This window comes from Paroedura picta, chromosome 5 (genome assembly GCF_049243985.1).
Source record: "Paroedura picta isolate Pp20150507F chromosome 5, Ppicta_v3.0, whole genome shotgun sequence".
In the NCBI taxonomy this organism is placed as follows: Eukaryota; Metazoa; Chordata; class Lepidosauria; order Squamata; family Gekkonidae; genus Paroedura; species Paroedura picta.
The window spans coordinates 120,315,632-120,333,550 of NC_135373.1; the positions used below are offsets into that span (position 1 = coordinate 120,315,632).

Here is a 17,919-nt window from a genome sequence, read left to right on the forward strand (position 1 = left end):
TGTTTTTAAATTGAGTGTAGTCTCCTAAAACAGTTTAAGGTTATCCTAAGATATATTTTTTGGACAGTAGCAGAGGGAAATTTGGAAATGGGAAGTCCGATTTGGTGAGAGCGGGGAGGGGGGGAGTTGACTGCAAGAAGACTGAAATTAAATTATCCAAGAGCAAGGTTCTAAACCAGGGGTAGTCAAACTGTGGCCCTCCAGATGTCCATGGACTACAATTCCCAGGAGCCCCTTCCAGAAAACGCTGGCAGGGGCTCCTGGGAATTGTAGTCCATGGACATCTGGAGGGCCGCAGTTTGACTACCCCTGTTCTAAACCCTGGTATTTTGGGGTTTGGGGTATATTGAGCCCAAAACATACAGGTATTTATTTCCCAATATTCCCAAATCCCAATACTGGTATGGTATTCAGAATTTTGGATTCAGTAGATAATCAGGAATGCCGAATTTTTTTTGGCTCCATGAGACTGAGAACTCTTTAAATCAGGGGTAGTCAAACTGCGGCCCTCCAGATGTCCATGGACTACAATTCCCAGAAGCCCCGCCAGCATTCGCTGGCAGGGGCTTCTGGGAATTGTGGTCCATGGACATCTGGAGGGCCGCAGTTTGACTACCCCTGCTTTAAATGCTTCAGACTAGACTTCACTCCAAGCCTTGCATTCGCAGTTTGGAAGGGAGAAGTATTCAGGATTTTTTGGGCTCAGCCATTTTGGTGGGGTGGCAATCCGGTTGAATTAATACTTGAAAAAGACCCTCAGCTTTCTTGGATGACTGAGAACCTTTAAAAGTTCAATTTTCTTCTGCTTTTTTCTCATTGAAGTCTTATGTTTAGAGCAGCATATCTCAACTTTTTTACTGTTGAGAAAACCCTTGAAACCTCCTTCAGGCTTTGAGAAACCCCAGAAGTGGCCTGATCGCACAGCATATGGTTTTGGAAGCATAGCTGTGGACACACATCTACCCAGGGTCCCTGCCCTTCCCACCTCCTCCAGGCCCATCATTGGCCATTTTGGGGAGGGGGGTGGGATCAACATGACTACATATGGTCATATCACCCGATAAATGTTTAACAAATTAAAAAAATATATATTAAAATTAATTAACTCCCACCCATTCAGGGAACCCTTCCAGGGCTGTCAGGAAACCCCAGGGTTTCACGAAACCGTGGCAGAGAAAGCCTAGTTTAGAGGTTGTTCCAAATTAGACAGGGAGAGCCGTCTCCTGCAGAGAACTTCTAACTTCCTGTCTGATCTTCAGGAAACACAGACCAGTTCAACTGGTGAAAATGGCACCTTTAGAAGGTGGACTCTGTGTCCTCATACCAGCAGAGGTCTGTCCCCTCCCCAAAGCCCACTGTCCTCAGGCTCCCCCCCTAGAATCTCTTGGTATTTCCCAACCCAGAGAGCTGGCGACCCCAATTAGTGGGGCTTATGCAGATAACATGGTAATATATATTATTCCAAAACGTTGTCCTTTTGCTCTTCTTTTTTTCAAATGCCAAACAAAAACAGAAATTCTTGCTATCTCTAAAAAGAAATGTGATGGCATTTCCAGTAATAGTAAACTCTAAAGCAGGGGTAGTCAACCTGTGATTCTCCAGATGTCCATGGATTACAATTCCCATGAGCCCCTGCCAGCATTTGCTGGCAGGAGCTCATGGGAATTGTAGTCCATGAACATCTAGAGGACCACAGGTTGACTACCCCTGCTCTAAAGTGCTGCTCTTGAGGGTAAAGTCAAACTGCCAGGTGAATAAATAGGGAGACATAGCCAAGAAAGTCTGATGCATGGAACTGGTAACAGCCTGAATATATATATATATTTTAATTTGATGACTAGACCTAGATTAATACAGCATGCTCCTTGCTTTCTTCCTTCTCTTCTCTTTCAACCTCTTATTAACTTTACTGTCTGTGTCTTTCCAGTGCCTGTGGAATGGTTGCATTCAGTTGTGTTCTTGTTAGTGGCGTGTGTGTTTGTTTTCTTTCACTGTTCTGCTGCTATAACTGATCTACTAATTTGCTGTTTTGAACTCAGCCTTTGTCGGAATTATGGGTAACACAAGATCATACAAACTGCTAGACTGGAATAGTTTCAATTCAGGTATTTTTTATTAGTCATTCAGTACTACATACGCTGACAGAAATTATGGCAGCTCAGTGAAGTCCTTTTTTAGAAACTCTAGCTCGTGAAGGAGTTTAATAGTTCAAATTTAATCAACGATTTGTAATCAAGAAAATTTTTTTTAAGATGTTTTATTTTCATAACAGCAAATAATATTATTAAATTTAATCAACTTAAGCCCCTTGAGAGTGTCTCTCCCCCCACGTTTCCAGTGCACTCAGATCATCAAAAAAGGTCAGCTGCAGTTCCATCTTTTAGACCAGGGATAGTCAAACTGCGGCCCTCCAGATGTCCATGGACTACAATTCCCAGGAGCCCCTGCCAGCGAATACTGGCAGGGGCTCCTGGGAATTGTAGTCCATGGACATCTGGAGGGCCGCAGTTTGTCTACCCCTGTTTTAGACGGTCATCTAATAAGAGCAGGGCCTTGTTTGTGGTGGCCTCTGTATTGTGGAATGCCCTCCCCCACTTAGCTGCATCCATTTCAGTGCTTTGAGGCAAGCGAAGACCTTTTTCATTCACTTGGCATTTGGGGCCCAAGGGAGTTTTGAGCGGCATCTATTTCTTGTTGTTGTAACCCTTTTTGTGGTGGGAATATTGAATGTGTATTTGTTATTTGAATGTGCTTTTAAATGATTTGCTAACTGTTATCAGGGCTGTTTATCCTGAAGTGTCAATTAAGTAAATAAGTCAAATTGTAATGGTGGGTTGGTTTTTAAAGGCACCATTTAAAATGAAAACCCTTGTAGACGTTTATGCACTGGGAACTCCAGCTCCCATGCAGGAGCACAAATCGGGGGCAGATGAGGTGCACCAGGTCAAATGCCCCCCCCCCATGTGGGTGCAGGAATCATAGAATCATAGAGTTGGAAGGGGCCATACAGGCCATCTAGTCCAACCCCCTGCTCAACGCAGGATTAGCCAGGAAGAGGAGGGGCAACCTGCTACGACTAAAACTCCAGCATGTAGCCCAGCATGAAACCTCCAGTGCATAAACGGTCATAGGCAGGCTGTTTTGCAATAATAGCTCAAGGAAAATGGTAAGAAAACTTTATTTTTGTCAGATTCAGAACAGTGTTTCCTAAAACATTTGGGAAGACCAGGAAAAGTGAAACAGGCAGAGGGCATCATTTGTGGGATGCGATAGCTGGTTTTTACTTTCAAACCACATGGCATCTCTGGGGCCAATTCACTTAAATGTTGCGTCAAAATAAAGGAAAACAAATGACTATTGACTTTGCCTCTGCGCTTGTGTTGAATAGCACATTCCCAGCTGTGCAGAAATGCTGTGGAAGCTTCTGTGTATTGAATGTATTTCATTATAGCTCTAAATCAGCTGCAGATGGCAGAAGGATCTGTAAACACCCAATTTTACTTACAGTTTTTCATACAGTTCACTTGAATTGGTCCCCAAGAAGCAGATTTCTCTTAGAGTAAGTGAAAATAGAACAGATTGCCTTGTCTGGTTTGTTTTTCCGTTGCGGTGCGTGATGGATGAAGATGATTGCAAAGGGAAGCATTGGAGAGCTGTATGCAGTGGCAAACCTTATGGTATAGGAATGTGAGGTTCATCGCTGTGTCATATGCAACAAGAAGGAAGGGAGATGCAGTGTCCGGGAGGGAGGGAGAGGGAGGGAGGGAGGAAGTGATAGTACAAAGTGTTCAGCTGGAGAGGAGGTGATAAACACCAAAAGTATTGCCCTAGATCAGCCTTTCTCAACTTTTTTACCATTGAGAACCCCCTGAAACCTTCTTCAAGCTTTGAGAAACCCCAGAAGTGGGCTGATCATGCAGAATATTATTGGGAACCATAACCCCTCCCCACCCCCTCCAGGCCCATCATTGGCCATTTGGGGAGGGGAGGCAGGTCAACATTACCATATATCATCATATCATCCAATCAATGTTTAACACATTTTTAGAATATATAAAAAATTAACTCCCACCCATTCAGGCAGCCCTCCCAGGGCCACCAAGAAACCCCAGGGTTTCGCAAAACCCTGGTAGAGAAAGCCTGACTGAGATTAAACTTCCTGTCCGTAGAATAGATCCTTCCTGCCTTGAACCCTCTGCCAGAAAATGTTGCCCCTGGGGCATAGGAGTCCCTGAGGAATGACTTGAATGGGGTCTGCAGCTGGAAGCAGGAATCAGTAGAACGGCAGATTTAGTCTGGCCAGGGAGGGGCAAATCTGCCAGCTCCCCCTTAGAATCATAGAATCATAGAATTGGAAGGGACCTCATGGGTCATCTAGTCCAACCTCATGCACTATGCAGGACACTCTGCAGGACACTCTTCCTGTTGCAGAGCAGTTGGCTCCCCCATTCTTCAGGGTCCGCCATCCAGTAGGCAAAGTATTTCATGGAGATTACTGGACTGGACTGGGAGAGGGGGAGGCAGGAAGGTTCTGTGCTGCTGGCGGAAAACTGGTCCTGGATCCATCCTGATATATTTTAATTCGAATGTTCAAGCTTTTTTGGACTGAAGCTGGAGGTGGTGGTGTCTTTGTCTTCAACCGAGGCTTTCCATCCCAATGGTCCTCAACTGATGCTCACCACTGATGGGACACAGAAGTAGTCTAGGTGGGATGCAGAGGTTTTGTGACCATTAAGAATTTGCTCTCCCTCAATCCCCAGGTCCACCTGCAAACGTGACATGTCATCTCCTGCCAACCCTACGTAGCACAGATGATCCATTTGTGACTCATTGGCATCCTAGTTGAAATATTAGAATGCCAGTAAACGTATAAATGTCCTTCTTGGAAAAAGCAGGATTTTGGTTTCTGTCATGGAGGCATCTGGGTTATGTGATAAATTGGTTGGCATTGTGAGCTATGAAACATTGTGAGCTATGAAAGGTTGAGAATCACTGGTTTGCACAACTGTATACAAAATTCTCATGCATTGCTTTTTGTCATTTTTTTTACCAGAGTCACAACTGGACCAGCTCATGTTGCTTATGATAAATCTGTGCACCCTTTAGTGCAGGGGTAGTCAACCTGTGGCCCTCCAGATGTTCATGGACTACAGTTCCCATGAGCCCCTGCCAGCATTTGCTGGCAGGGGCTCATGGGAATTGTAGTCCATGAACATCTGGAGGGCCACAGGTTGACTACCCCTGCTTTAGTGTGTGAAAATTGTCATCTACTAGTACAGAGAACTAACAAGTTTCCACAGTGCATATGGCACACCAATGCTTTAAAGAAATGTTTTTGTACATCAAACTTCAGCAGGAAAGAAGAAGTGTTGGGGTTTTTTTTACCCTGTTTTTCAATACCCGAAGGAGTCCCAAAGTGACTTACCAACACCTTCCCTTCCTCTCCTCACAACAAACACCCTGTGAGGTAGGTGGGTCTGGGAAAGCTCTAAGAGAACTCCTCTGTAAGAACAAATGTGACTAGGCCAAGGTCACCCAGCTGGTTGCATGTGAAGGAGTGGGGAACTGAACCCGGCTCTCCAGATTAGAAGCTGCCGCTCTTAACTACTATACCAAACCAGCCCCGGGATAGGATTTTCTTTTTTTTTAATCTGGTATTTTTCTTCTTGGGACTGTTGGATCCGAAAAAAATTCAGGATTTCGGAAAGATCCCAGATCTGAATACCATACTCTGATTAGGAGCTGGGATTTTTCAGAAATGCTGGAATTTTTGGGGGTCCGCTAGACTTGAACGAAACAATCCTGGATTAAAGAAAATATATAGATATACCCCTAAGTGGAATATTTCATCCAAATCTGTGTTTCTTTCTGTCGACTATTACTTGCTTCACATTAAGGGTGCTCCATTGAAGCCTGCCAGTCGAGCCTTTTGAGGCTAGTTTACAGGGTCACAATTCTCTGATTCTATTGCTTTGACAGCTGACGAGTCTGTCATTATAACCTTTCCCATAATTTCAGTCAAATGAATGCCACTATGCGGTGGGCAGCTGGAATACTGTATATTGCTTTCAGCTCCTTTCTAATGTTGACCCGTCCCCTATAAGCTCTATGAACTCTCCGCAAGCCTCTCAGGGGGACATTGGGGAGAAACTGGAGTGGGTAAGTCGAGCATTTGAAAGCAAACTTAGAAAGCTTGCTCAGAAGTGTAATTTAGATACTAGATAGGCCAAGGTCTAATCGACCTTGGCAGCATTACAGAAATAGCTCTGTGTAAACATTAACGGTCTTTGTAACATTTATTCTTCTACTCTGTTAGATACCACAGAGTTTTCACCATGGCAATACCTTGTTTTGTCTCTGTTTTCCTGCAACAAGTATGCAGTTAAAGGAACAGCTATGTCAAAAGTATGTAGGGTTTCCTATGTACGAAGCCTTTATTTTAGTCCTATGCTTAATTACTGTCCATCACAAAAAATTTGTATCACAAAACTACAGTTGACTTGATCTTAAGTTAAGAAACCATAGCTCTCATTTTCAACATTCTGGGGCCACTCATAATGCATGCAGTGCTAATTCCAAGGGTACCCTGACTTCCAGGATGGGGAATAGGAGGCTGCATCTGGAGGAAGGAGCAGAGATGCTCCAGAGTAGCCATCCCCAACCTTTCTCAGTTCAGGGACCGCCTCCGGAGTAAGGGAAGAGCCGACGGCCCAGGTGCTGCGAAAACGCGCACGCGTAATTGCCGTGCATGCGTGCTTTCGCCACCAGGTGGCGCTAACGTGCATGTGCAGCAACTGCGTGTGCACGTTTTCGCCACTAGGGGGCGCTAACGCGCAGGCGCGGCAACAGCGCGCCTGCGCGTTTGCATCACCGCCATGCCGGCGGCTGCACCTGCCTCTTCCCTTCCTTCTTGCTGCTGGCGGGGGAAGGCAGGCATGGCTGGCGGCGGCCTGGTACCGTGGCCTTTGTGGCCCGCCACCGGGCCGCGGACCGGGGGTTGATGACCCCGGCTCCAGAGGATGTGTCAGTGTTGCATATGGCCCTTGGGATCCAAGATGTTGTCCTTCATGGGATCTGAAGAGCTCCTATATCTGGGCCAGGTTGCTAAGTTGCTGTGAGCTCACCATCATCCGAGTCTCAGTTTCCCAAAAGTATAATAATGTCATAAAGTTGTTAGGCCCCTTAAAATGCCTTCCCTTTAGCTGGCTTGATGGAGGGTTGAATTCAGCCAGTGTTTTAATTCACTCATGTAATTCCACCCCATGCCATGTGGGTTTTGTCAGTAGGAGCCCCATGATCCCTCAGCATAGATCCTTAGGTGGTCAAAAGGGATCGCTTCCTTCTCCTTTTCATAGTTTCAAGGTTGCTAGACCCGTTACTCCTATTCTGAAGCATTTAACACTTAAAAAATACTTTCAGATCTTCTTTGTGGCTCCGTATATTTGGGGTAGTTACTTACCTATATGATAATGGCTTTCCAGGATTTATTTTAGAATGTCTCTCAAACTGCTACGAACTCATAAGTTTCAATTGTTTTCTTATTACAGAAATGATAGCTTTATTATTAGGAAGAAATGATAGCTTTATTATTAGGAAGAGACCCCCCGGATGAATTGTGAGGGTAGAATGTTATAGTTGTGTTAAATTCCTTGTAAAAGAGATCAAATGGGCAGCTTTTCATTAGTGAACAATCTAAACATCCATTTGAACCAGCCACCATCTCAATTCAGTTGGTCACAAATTGTTTTTTAAAGGTTTGTGATATGCCGGTAAAGATTATCTGTTCCACTTAGTATTTCTGGTAAGGGCTTGGAGGAAGAGCGTGTCTCATGGCTTGTGCCACTAAGCGCTCAACGGCCCACTCAGGGCAGCTGTCCCGCCCCTGAGTGCCTCCTCCCCCAACTGGCTAGCCTGTCTGTCCAGCGGCCAGCCAATCACCTTCCACCCCTCACCCCTGACCACCCCCTCCTCCTCCCACTTCCCTCTGAGGCTTGGAGGCTGCAGATCCCTGCCGTGTGAGAGCTGCCCCTGCCAGTGAGTTCCCTAACAGCTGCCTGCAGCCTTTCCAGGTCCTGGGGGGGGACGTAGAAGCCATCCACAGAGTTCTTCCACCCCCCAGTCTAGCACCTGTTATATTCCTGAATGCAACAGGCTTGGCTCCTAGTTTTAAAACAATAGCCATAGCAAAACCTCATATATATTTTTACAGTAATTTTGGAATAATATACATAGCAGGATTGCATAAAAATTCTTTTCACACGAAGCGATCAGGGAGCAGTTATCGTCCATTAATATTTTTCTAATTTATAGTTTATATAAGCTATAAGATTCTATGGTAAGGAAGGCATGGGTATTATCCCTTTAGAGCCACTCCAGGCAGCCTTCATTTTGAAGCCTGTCTCCGTGACATAACGGCTTGCCCCAACACCAGCCTCTCTGAATGCGAAAGTCAGCAAAATATTCCTGTTCATCTCTGCCTCGTTAGCAGCGCTAGCGGTAGATTGTTTTAGAGATTGCTTCCAGTCTTGCTTATTCCGCCCGATACTGGCGACGGTGAGCCAGTAATATCTGATAGAATGTTGTCGAACGTGCTGGACGTGGACTTCTTGACTGTTAGCCGGACTAATCGCTTCGTAATAGAGCCATTCATGCTCGGCTCTCATCCAGACGAACGCCTGCTCAGCCTGGTTTCTCCGACATCCCTCTTGAACTTGGAATGCATGACTGATAGGTATCAGTCACTCAGCAGCCTCCACTTCATTATGTCGGTCCAGGTCCATTGTGTGGAGTAGTAGTCTGAAGGGTGGAAAAGATCGACAGACGTTCAAGGTTCCTTGAACAAGGAACTGACTAGTCATGGTGTAAGTGTCAGAGATGTGTGGATTTTTTTGTCCTCGGCACCATGCACTGTTTCTAGAACTGGTTTACAGATGACATGTACTACTACTACTACTACTACTACTACTACTACTACTACTACTAGGTAAAGGTAAAGGTATCCCCTGTGCAAGCACCGAGTCATGTCTGACCCTTGGGGTGACGCCCTCTAGCATTTTCATGGCAGACTCAATACAGGGTGGTTTGCCAGTGCCTTCCCCAGTCATTACCGTTTACCCCCCAGCAAGCTGGGTACTCATTTTACCGACCTCGGAAGGATGGAAGGCTGAGTCAACCTTCAGCCGGCTGCTGGGATTGAACACCCAGACTCATGGGCAGAGCTTTCAGACTGCATGTCTGCTGCCTTACCACTCTGCGCCACAAGAGGCTCTTACTACTACTACTACTACTACTACTACTACTACTACTACTACTATTATTAGGATTTATTACCTGCCACTTTCGGCAAAGCCGGCTCATGGCAGGTAAAAACAATAAAATCCCCTAAAACCCCTATATCCCCTAAAAGTAATCATTAAAATACAAGGTACCAAAAGACACCTGCAACCAACCCACCACCTACCCCCCCCCCCCCGCTGGGAGTCAGGGAACAGCTGAACGCCACAGATGACATGTGGTGGCATACTACTCCTTGGGGAGTATGGTTCAGCAGGGAGGAGAAAGAATACCGGAAATGTCCAAAGCTAGGTAAAAACGCTGTTTACTACCCAGTGATTTTACAGCTGGTAGGAGAAAGACTACCAGAAATCTCCAACGCCGTGTAAAAGCTCAGTTTGCTTCAGAGTGACTTTCAAAAGCGGCTAAGGATTCTATGTTGAAAGATTATGTTACACTTTTTATTATAATGATGATAGTTCTAGAATGATTAGAACCTTATGGGGTGGGGGGAGCTCACAAAGTGGTTGGGTTCTGAGCTCACGTTCCAGAAATATATCTCTGGACTCCCAAAGCTGCAGTCTTGTCCTTGTTTTAAAACTAGCTTGGTGTAGTGGACAGGAGTGGCAGTTTCTAATCTGGCGAGCTGGGTTTGATACCCTGCTCCTCCACGTGCAACCAGCTGGTTGACCTTGGGCACATCACAGCCTTGATAGTGCTGCTCTCACAGAGCAGTTACCGGCAGGGCTCACTCAGCCCCACCTACCTCCCAGGGTGCCTTTTGTGGGGAGAGGTAGGGCAAGTGTTACGTCTACATAAAAATCAGTAGAACAAAGTTTGCGTCCACTGGCACCTATAAGACCCAGAAAGTTTTATTCCAGGTATAAACTTTTGGGTGCAAGCCCACTTCTTCAGATCAATTTCACCTTCATGGAGCCATAACTGCACGTGTTAAGCTGCATTGCTGGATGTGGCCTTTCACGGCAAAACTGTTTGCACAGATAGGAGCCTCTCCTGTACTTAACTTGGGCCAATCTGGCCACCTCTTTTCCCTCAGGTCCCTTTGTATAACTCGCCACATGGTGAGTTGAGAATTGAAACACCTCTCTGGGTGCCAGGTATTAGGATTGTATCCCAGAGTCCCATTTGAGTTAATAAATAGGGATGTCATTTTATTAGATGGTGGTGGAAAGTGGCCATCAACTTGCAACTTACAGCAGCCCCATAAGGCAGGGGTGGCCAAACTGTGACTCTCTAGATGTCCAGGGACCACAGTTCCCATGAGCCCCTGACAGTTTGGCTATCCCTGCCATAGGGTTTTCACGCCAAGAGATGAAAAGAGGGGGTTAAGCCATTGCCTGCCTGTGTGTAGGGAGGGGGCATTCTAATCCAAGTACTGAGCAGGGCTGACTCTGCTTAGCATATGAGATCTGACAAGATCAGGTTAGCCTGGTGCATCCATATCAAGGCTTATTTTGTTTGATGCATGCAGGAATATTATGAAATATATAAGATGTGTGAAATATATAAGACGGCACTTTGGCAATTGTTTCTAAGTGTTGCTAAACCTCCATCACAAGCGGATTAAAATTTAGCCTTCCTGGGGTTTCCACAGGAGTTTTTCATCAGTCCAGCATGCGTTCAAATCTGTATTCTCGGAGTTGTTGAGAGATTCCCTCTGCAGCTTAAATAGCACAAGGTGGGGCCTTAATTTTCAAAAGGAAACTCGTAGTCAGAACAGACCAATTTGCTCATTTTTTACAAGTTGTGTAGGGTGTAGTTGGGATTCTAGGTGTGCATTTACTCTTCGAAATAAAATCCCAAAAAAACCCCCCAAACATAGACAGAAGGAAAGAGTGTCTGCTTTTTGATGTGGAAACACATCTACTGGCGCACTCCCTGAAATGGAAATGATTACGGATGTGACGTCTGTTTGTCCTGTCCTAGGGAGTGCACCAGTAGATGGAAAGGAAGACAGGTGGTGGCAGCTGGATAGGCCCGGCACTGAGCCCCGCTTGCTCTGCCACTGCCTCTGCCATCTGTCTTCCATGGTCAGTCCCGCTGTCAGGAGTGCACGGCCGGGCGCGGAAGACGGGCAGCAGAGAGGAGGCGCAGTGAGCAAGGCTCAGTACCATCCCTGCCCAGCCACCACCGCCTCATCTGCTTGTCTTCCACGCCCGGCCCCGCACTCCTTCCAGAACCAGTTTGTTGCAGATTATGCATTTCTATATAATCTGCCACAATCTGATTCTTGTTGTTGTTTTTTAAAAAACATGTTTGCTGTCGTATCTTCCTCACGAAGACCAGGAGTGGAAGACATAAGTGAGTCTTGCTGACTGAGTGGTTCTCGTAGTTTGTGTTAGCAAGGTTCTCCCCCTTCCTTTTGCATTTTTGAGGGAGTTGAGCAACAGATCTAGCTCTTCAGATGTAACGTGTACCAAGATGTAACGTCTGACCAAATTTAATTCTGAGGAAACTTGCTCAGAAGGCCATCTTAAGGCTGCTTCGCTAGAAGCCCTGTGGGTTGTGCTTGGCTCAACCTACCGATGTCTCCCTTAACAAAGCAGATGTCACTAGATTTGACTTCTCTTCTGCTGCGGCATTCCTTTGTAGCTCTGCTCTCTAATACCATGCCAATCTCAAAGAATACACGGATTCCAGACCTTTGCAAAAATTCTCGATATTGCACTAAGGAATTTTTAAGCGCCGTGGAACTCCACGCAAGCGCAGTTTTAGGGAGAGCCTTTTGCCTAAACGTCCTCGAACAGATCGATTTCTTTCTTTTTGGCTAGAGAAGCTTTGTGATTGAGTGCTCGGTATGCTTGCCTTCCGCTTTCACCGTAGATTCCAGGGCCATTACTTTCTCTGTGACCATTTCAGTGAGCTGCCATAGTTTTCAGTCTGTACTGTCACCTGATCCAAGCATGCGCCAAACGACCCCCCCACCGTTTCTGGCTCCCGTCCGCCGAATCTGCTTCTTGCGAACCTTTAGTTCTTTTAAGCTTTCGCTGTCAGCCCGGAGCGGACCAGGGCAGCCCCCCTTCCGGATTGTGCTGGACACATTGCCATCCCTGCTTCCTTCCCGAATCCTGTTATCGTTTCTGTAAATCCTTAGCTTTACTTCAATGTGGAAAATGCTCTGATGGCATCTCCCCCCCCCCATGTGAAATTGTGTGGCTCACATGTCAAAAAAGGCTGCTTGTGAATATTTCTCTCTATATATATATATACATGTCAGAAAAATAATATCAGAATGCTGCACATTGCACTGCATTTCAGTGTCTTGCATCGATTAATGTTGCCATGTTGTGGTGTTCTTTTTCTTTTTCTTTTAATTAAGAAGTCATTATTTTATGTTTTAATACAGCAAGGTAAGTTTTTGAATTGTGTGTGAATACGCATTGCATTCTGTATACATGCAAAATCCTTGGGTCGATCTTTGAGTGTGTCAGAAAGGAAACCAGACAAACCGACAGCGCTAACCAATGAGATAATGTACATTTAGGTATTATAGGCAATATCAGGCTATTCTTTTGCCTGTTGGTCTGTGACTTTCTGAATATAGATGGTTGGAATCGTAGAATCATAGAATCATAGAGTTGGAAGGGACCTCCTGGGTCATCTAGTCTAACCCCCTGCACTATGCCGGACACTCACATCCCTGTCGCTCATCCATTGTAACCTGCCACCCCCTTGAGCCTTCAAGTATAATAAATGTGTCAGGGGCGGGGGGTGTTCTAGTACAGGGGTGGCCAAACTGTGCCTCTCCAGATGTCCATTTACTACAATTCCTGCTAGTGCTGGCAGGGGCTCTTGTGAATTAAAGTTCATGAACATCTGGCGAGCCACAGTTTGGCCACCCCTAAAACGTTATTTAGATCCTGGGTGAAATTTTCTATTGGCCCTTTGTTTTTTGTTTCTACATGGCATGATGCCATATGCTATCATGTTTTTGGTGGCTTCTGGTTTGTATAGTCCCTGTGACTCAGTGACCCATCAGTATTATTTATTTATTTTATTTATATACACCCTCCCCAAAGGCTCAGGGCGGTTTACATGAAACGGCTAGAGAACAGTACAATGAACTCAGTTTATAGTAATGTGATGACAATAACAACAATAAAGGTAAAGGTATCCCCCGTGCAAGCACCGGGTCATGTCTGACCCTTGGGGTGACGCCCTCTAGCGTTTTCATGGCAGACTCAATACGGGGTGGTTTGCCAGTGCCTTCCCCAGTCATTACCATTCACCCCCCAGCAAGCTGGGTACTCATTTGACCGATCTCGGAAGGATGGAAGGCTGAGTCGACCTTGAGCCGGCTGCTGGGATCGAACTCCCAGCCTCGTGGGCAGAGCTTTCAGACTGCATGACTGCTGCCTTACCACTCTGCGCCACAAGGGGCCCATATAACAACAATATATAATGATAATAATAAACATTGCAAAACGGTAGGATACCAGAAACTCGTACTGAGGCCCAGGGGTTCGGGCAGCTCTGTAATGATGGTCGGAGGGAGGCTTGGAGGCCGGTGGGAAGCAATGATTCACGTTGACCTCAGTCAAATGCCTGGCGGAGGAGCTCCCTTTTGCAGGCTCTGCGGAGCTGTTCGAGTTCCGTCAGGGCCCTGATCTCCTCTGGGAGTTCGTTCCACCAGGTATGGGCCAGGATGGAGAAAGCTCTGTCAACAAGTGTTTTGAGAATGCTTGAAAACAACACCATGTAGTCGAAGGGTATTGGGATCTACCGGGAGTCAGGGCAGCAGGTAGAGGAAATTTCTTGTTCCTCAAATTAAGGGCCACTCGACATCAGTTATTTTTGCTTGGAAGGACTGTGTAGGATGCCACTGTCCAATAATGAATTGGTATTATTTGAGCCTGTTTTTCTTTTGAACACTTCGCCTTTAATGATGCCCATGTGTGAATTCCATTTCCTTGTTTTGATTTTCATTGTGGTTTGTTCTTTCCTCTCTCTCCTCGTCCCTGTCTGTCTTGTCCTTCTTCTCTTCACATCCCATCCCATGCAGTCCAGTTGCTTTTGTGAATTCCTATTCCCACGATTTTGGGGCAGAAAGGTACTTTTGGGGGGCAGAAAGGTGCGTTCAGCCGTGATACGCTTGAGATGCTTCCACACATGTTGAATAATGAACTTTCCCTTTGCGTTAGGGAACATTTGAAAGCGGGGCCTGTTTCCCCCAGTAAAATCCAGTCGCAAAGTGGATTGAAAGCATGTTACTCAGTGCATTATTCAGTGATGCTCGCATGTCGTGGGAAGCAGCACTGACTTGGAGACCCATTATTTTGACATTTTTTTAGTGGGAACTCAGTAAACATTGGAGGGCATTTTTATTCAGTTTTAGATGACCTGCCTTCCTCCTCAGTCCCTTCTAGGAATCTTACTGCAGTGATATTTTCATTCAGTTTGTTGGGAGGGAAAGAGGAGCATAATTCATATCGATCCAATATTTTTCCAAAATAATCTTGGTTTTCTCCCAAGTCCCTCGTGGAGCATTTCAGATTTTGTTCCCTAACAATATCACTATTGTTCCCATGCAATATCACTAGCGTGCTTTTGACATTTCTCCAGGTTTCAAAACTGGCTTGTAAACTCATGTGCAGGACTTCTATGGGGCAGGGAGGAACGAGGTTAGAAGTACCTTCGGTAGAGTCGAAATCCAGTCTGATTTCAGGGTAGGCTATCGGAGTGGTACAACCTCGGTTGCCTTCATCAAACTCTGACTTTCCAGATGTCCATGGAGTACAGTGACTCTGAACCCCTGCCAGCATTGGCAGGGGCTCATGGGAATTGTAGTTCATGGACATCTGGAGAGCCACAGTTTGGCCACCCCTGCCCTAGTGGCTAAATAGAGGGGTTGCAATTCTGTTGATTCTTCTAGACCAGGGGTAGTCAAACTGCGGCCCTCCAGATGTCCATGGACTACTATTCCCAGGAGCCCCTGCCAGCGAATGCTGGCAGGGGCTCCTGGGAATTGTAGTCCACAGACATCTGGAGGGCCGCAGTTTGACCACCCCTGTTCTAGACCTTCTAGCAGCCTTCGATACCATCAGGCATGATATCTTTGTGGACCCTCCCCCCAGCCTCCCATATTGGGACTGGGACAGGGAGGTGCACTATTCCAGTTCTACTTGGAAAGGTATGTTTCAGAAGTTGGGGCTGGGGGAGTGGTGTTCAGCCCCGTGGTTTTTGCAGTCCTCAAAGGCTCTACCTTGTCACCCGTGCTTTCTTTTTAAAACTTGAAATTACTCAGTGAATTCATCCGGAGGTTTAGGCTGGGTCTCCCCAATATACAGATGCCACTAAGCTGTCCCTGGCACTTCCAGCAATCCCAGGTAGGTTGCAGAAACCAGGAACTGGTGCTTGGAGGTAGCTCGGGAGTAAATGCAAACAAATCAACTGGAAGTTAATCCTGAAAAAGAAAAAAAAAAGTGCTACTGGTAATCAGAAGGCCTGACCCAGGACTTAAATTGTCACCTGTTCTGAATCGGGTTACACTCCCCTTGCGGCCCTCCAGATGTCCATAGACTGCAATTCCCATCAGCCCCTGCCAGCCAGTTTGGTGTAGTGGTTAGGAGTACGGATTTCTAATCTGGCATGCCGGGTTCGATCCTGCGCTCCCCCACATGCAGCCAGCTGGGTGACCTTGGGCTTGCCACGGCACTGATAAAGCTGTTCTGACCGAGCAGCGATATCAGGGCTCTCTCAGCCTCCCCCACCTCACAGGGTGTCTGTTGTGGGGAGAGGAATGGGAAGGCAACTGTAAGCCGCTTTGAGCCTCCTTCGGGTAGGGAAAAGCGGCATATAAGAACCAACTCTGCTTCTTCTTCTTCGAGGAACAGCTATGGAGGGGTATTTTTGGGGGTGGGCGTGGGGGTAGGAAATTATCTTGAACCCTGAACTACTACTGGATAAGCAGGTGGCTGCTATGGCCAGGAATGCTATTTCCCAGCTTCACTGGTTAGCCTGCAGCCTTTCCTGGGCAGAAATATCTGGCCACTTTGGCGTACATCCTGGTTACATCTAGATTTGGGTTAGTGTAATGTGCTCTACGTGGGGCTGTCCTTGTAAAGTATTTGGAAACTTGTGGGGCTGTAGACTGTTCCAGCTAGGACAGTAGTTGACCGTAGACGGCTGTAGAGATGGTATCACTCAGGTCTTGGCTCATCTATACGGGCTTTCAGCTTGTTCCCAGGCATAATACTAATGCTGATGCTGACCTTTCAACCCCTATATCATTTGGGGCCAGAATCCCTGAAGGGCTTTCTTACAATCTACTGAGTCACTATGCTGTCCTTTGAAGGCCTTGCTTCAGGTACCCTCACCTTCTGAAATCAGGCAGGTAGCTTCTTGGTCACGACACCCAAACTCGGCAGTTCTCTCCCTAGGGAGACTCGTCTGTCCTCTTCTGTTGCTGTCTCCGGCCACAGGTGGAGATTTTGAGTTTTGTCTAGTGCTCACTCATTGATCCCTCCTTCCTGCCCTATGTTTTAATTTTGCTTCCCCCCCCCTCGTCCTTTGTCTATGTGTATTTTCTGTTTGGTTTTAATTGTTTTAATTAGGTGTGTTTGCTTTTAATGTTTTTTAAGGATGCGTTTTTGAAATGTGTGTTTTGAATTTTAAAATTAGAGTCTAGTAGCACCTTTAAGACCTGTTTGCTGTCGTATCTTCCTCATGAAGACCAGGGCCTAGTCTGCACACAAAGGATAATGCACTTTCAATGTGCTTTGGCAGCTGGATTTTCCTGTGCGGAACAGGAAAATCTACTTCTAAAGTGCATTGAAAGTGCATTATCTATTGTGTGCAGACTAGGCCCAGGAGTGGAAGACATAAGTGAGTCTTGCTGACTGAGTGGTTTATTCAAGGCGTGAGCTTTTGAGTGCAAGCACTCTTCCACAGGCTATGAACTCCCTTCATGAGGAAGAGTGCTTGCCCTCGAAAGCTCACGTCCTGAATAAATCTTTGTTGGTCTTAAAGGTGCTCCTGGACTCTGATTTCATTGTGCTACTACAGACCAACACAGCTACCCATTTGAATCTATGTTTTGAATTTTGTTAGCCACCTGGGTGGCCCTGGTGAGGGTAGTAAGGCAGGGTATGAATTTTGGTAACCTGTAGCTTCAAGGGACTTCCTCCCAGGCCTTTGAATCGACGCCTTGATGTTCAACATTCAGAATTACAAACTCACTGCGTTAACCATAAGACAATGTGATCTTTTCTCATCAGACTTTAAGACGGCATTCTGTTTAGCTTTGCAGCACAGCCCGTTCCTTCTTAATTACAGATGCTTGACTATGGATCATGATAACGTACTGATATACTTCCAAATGCCTTGAATTGCAGCTGGGTAGTGTTAGTGCAGCCTGAAATTAAAGGTTGCCAAACCTTCTGTTCTTATAAGCAGCATACCAATGAGAGTTTAGAGCTGCCCGTAGGGTTCTTACATAGCTTTTTTCACGCCCGCGTGCTCAGGCATCCCTTGTGACTTCTGTCTTGCCACGCCTCCAGACCAGATCTACTCCAGATATAAAATTCCTGCACACTTCAAAGCTAGCCATGTTAGTCTGTTTGTAGCAGTAGGGGGGAAAGAATATCAAAAGTCCAGTAGCGTCTTAAAAGACTAGCACAGTTTATG

General features: G+C 46.1%; 1 protein-coding gene across 23 annotated transcripts in view; it reads left to right on the forward strand.

The window, feature by feature from the left end:
- The window catches only part of C2CD5 (C2 calcium dependent domain containing 5), a 108,864-nt gene that overhangs the window by 45,248 nt on the left and 45,697 nt on the right, over nt 1–17,919 (forward strand). For 11 of the 23 annotated variants that reach the window (XM_077340186.1, XM_077340192.1, XM_077340193.1 and 8 more), the window contains one exon: nt 2,040–2,105. The exons of the other annotated variants lie outside the window; for them this stretch is intronic. In XM_077340186.1, coding sequence (XP_077196301.1) covers nt 2,040–2,105 — 66 coding nt within the window. The remainder of the gene's footprint in view (nt 1–2,039; nt 2,106–17,919) is intronic. 23 annotated transcript variants of the gene reach the window in all.